The following is a 2,634-nucleotide window of genomic DNA, read 5'->3' as shown; positions in this document are numbered from 1 at the left end:
TTTAGAGAGCATGGACTGACAGTCGTAATTTTTACACTGTGATTCTGCTAGACACAATACATTAGAAAATTTGAGAAACTCTGCTTCCTCCATCTCAAAAAATACATGTACTTGGGGCTCTGCCCTTCAGATTTCAGAAATGCCAGTAACATGGACTTAAAGACGAGTCAAAAATAACACTACATTTCCAGCAGCAAGAGTTTAAGAATCAGATGTCACCCCACCCGACCTCAATTAAGTCAGGCAGAATCTGCTGAAGCAGCTGGATGGGATCGAGCAGGGTGTGAAAACCTGTATTCTAGCGCTGGGCAGAGAAAAGAAGATAATTTCAGCGTGAAGCTGGTTCTGTATGAAGCGGAGAATTTCGAGTGTGAATGCGTGTATGTGTTCGTGCATGTGCTGGGGAAAGCAGGGCTGGCAAGGGAGACAGAGGAGAGCTTTGTGTTCAGTGCTTCCTCCGAGGCGGCGCAGCCTGTTCCCTATCTCCCCCTTTCACTTCTGAATGTGCAGGAACATGCGGTGGCTCCTTTTTCCCACCATCTTCATCATCCCTTGTACGCAACAGGTAAGTTCATTAAAAAGAAGAAAAAGATTTCTCCCTTCCTCACCCTGTCCCGGTTTAAAGTTTTTATTTGCTTAATGACAAAATAAATTTCAGCGAAGCGGATTCCTCGTAACGAATAAGGAGCCATTCCCTACTCCTGAGTAAATTTCATTTGCAGCTTACTTACTGCATCAGGCCTGAGTTTGGTATTTTTTTCTCTCTAATCTGGGCATTAATATGATTCGATGGGAAAAAAAAGGGTTAGGGAAGCTTGAATTGCCAGTGACCTTGCTATTTATTCTTTTTATTTTTTTTAAATATAAGCACAAATGGTTATCTGAGGCAGTAAGAAAGTAAACATCTTGTCCATGCTCATTTTCCATCTCTCTCTCTCTGTATATACACACCGTGCTCTACTTCAGGCTAGTTTTACAGTTGAGAAAGGCACCTGGGCTGTGGTGTGCTTTGTCTCTTATGAGAAAATTTTAAGTCGTAGCTTTTGCTGAAGGTATTTGTGTCAAAGGCCAATTTCATTATTTATTTACTTAATTTTGAAAATACACTTTATGTGTACACAGTGTATTTTTCCTTTACGACCAAGGTGAATGTCAAATGGAGAATTTTCGAATGACTGTCTTCCTTTGCGAACTTTCTGCATATTTAAAGCCAGACTAAGATAACGGAACATTAGCAATAATACATTGCCTGCGTATTTATACCATACAGACCCTGTTCAATCTTTAAAACGTAAGAAAAGGAACACCACATGAAGGGCTGCTGCACAATGGTCTCATTTTCTGATCTGCCCTGGAAAAGTACGCAGTGGGCTTGTGTGATGTAGATAGCTTTGGGATAGACACTTTGGGAAGCAAAGATTAGAAATATTTGGCCTGTAAACTTTTAAAATAAACTTTAGATTTTCATTGTAACTTAATAGATTTTTTAAAGATTTTTCAGGTAGACCGAGCTTGTCAATAATTCCATCGTTAAAACTGTCAGATGTTTGCCTGATGTTTTTTTTCTTACTGGGAAACTTTGTAGTCTCACACCTTTCAGTTGACACGACTTGCTTAGGTAGAATTCTGTAGGCTTAAAGCGCGTTTTAATTTGTAATACAAATTGAACATACTGGTTGAAGCCCACAGATTATTTCCCGCTACAGGTACCCATTTTGAAACACGATATCTGATTTAAGCCACATAACCTCTTATAGCTGGTTCATGGCCAAATTCCTGGTAACGATACTCCGCTTAAAAAGAAAAAAGGCAGAAAGAAGTGTTTCCTAAAGCAACAGACTTGAACACTGCTAAATGTGTAGGAACACCTGTGTGTCTTGTTTCCAGAACAAGCCTTTAGGAAGCTTTACACTCCAATGCACACGTTCATCAAATCAATTATGTTTTATAGGAAAGGCTTAGCTGCCTAAAAAAGTGTACTTAAGTTAGCTGTTTCTATATTATTGCTGCATGTAGGTAAAAAGGATTAGAAGAAATCCTTTATCAGCAAACGATTAACAAAATAACACATTTATGAAACTATCTTCCGCGTGCTGCATGGAATACCACATGACATTGCGTAATATTCATTTATTATATGAACTGCCTCTGTGAATTAATATGTATCTTAAAAAACATCCAGCCAAAGGATCTTGAAAGCTGCTACTTTGGAGCTTCATTAGTAGCTGTGGATTAAGATATCGTAACTATAGTTGTAAATGACCATGAAAAATGGAAATTAGTGGTAGAAAAAAAGCCTTTTAAAAGGTCATTTACTGCTGCATGCAATTAGGCCAGCTCAATTATGCTGCAAGAGCTTTCATGGGCTATGACATAGGCAACGCTGAACTCTGCAGATACTTCCAGTTTGAAAGTTGAACGGGGAGGACCCCCAGGCGAACGGCCCCTTCCCCAGCTTCCCCCAGCATCTCCGGAGGTGGATTCTGCCTCGGCAGAGCCCCGCAGCGTGGAGGCACAGAGAGGAACGGCTAGGTGGGGCGTCATGTGCCCAGGAAAAATACAGGCTAGAGGGATATATTTTTTTTTCCCCTGCAGGCTAGATGGTGATCCTGGCACCTGCCGCGGGGCCGGATC

At 40.8% G+C, this 2,634-nt stretch overlaps 1 protein-coding gene across 1 annotated transcript in view; it reads left to right on the top strand.

Annotated features, from left to right (window-relative positions):
- The first annotated feature begins 514 nt into the window (after positions 1-514).
- Positions 515-2,634, top strand: part of WISP3 (WNT1 inducible signaling pathway protein 3) — a 6,363-nt gene continuing 4,243 nt past the window's right edge. Inside the window, exon 1 of the mRNA XM_009698072.1 lies at positions 515-565. Within this exon, the coding sequence (XP_009696374.1) occupies positions 515-565 (51 nt within the window). The remainder of the gene's footprint in view (positions 566-2,634) is intronic.

This window comes from Cariama cristata, unplaced genomic scaffold (assembly GCF_000690535.1).
Source record: "Cariama cristata isolate BGI_N322 unplaced genomic scaffold, ASM69053v1 scaffold2834, whole genome shotgun sequence".
NCBI classification, from domain to species: domain Eukaryota; kingdom Metazoa; phylum Chordata; class Aves; order Cariamiformes; family Cariamidae; genus Cariama; species Cariama cristata.
This window is presented reverse-complemented; position numbering and strand designations above follow the sequence as displayed.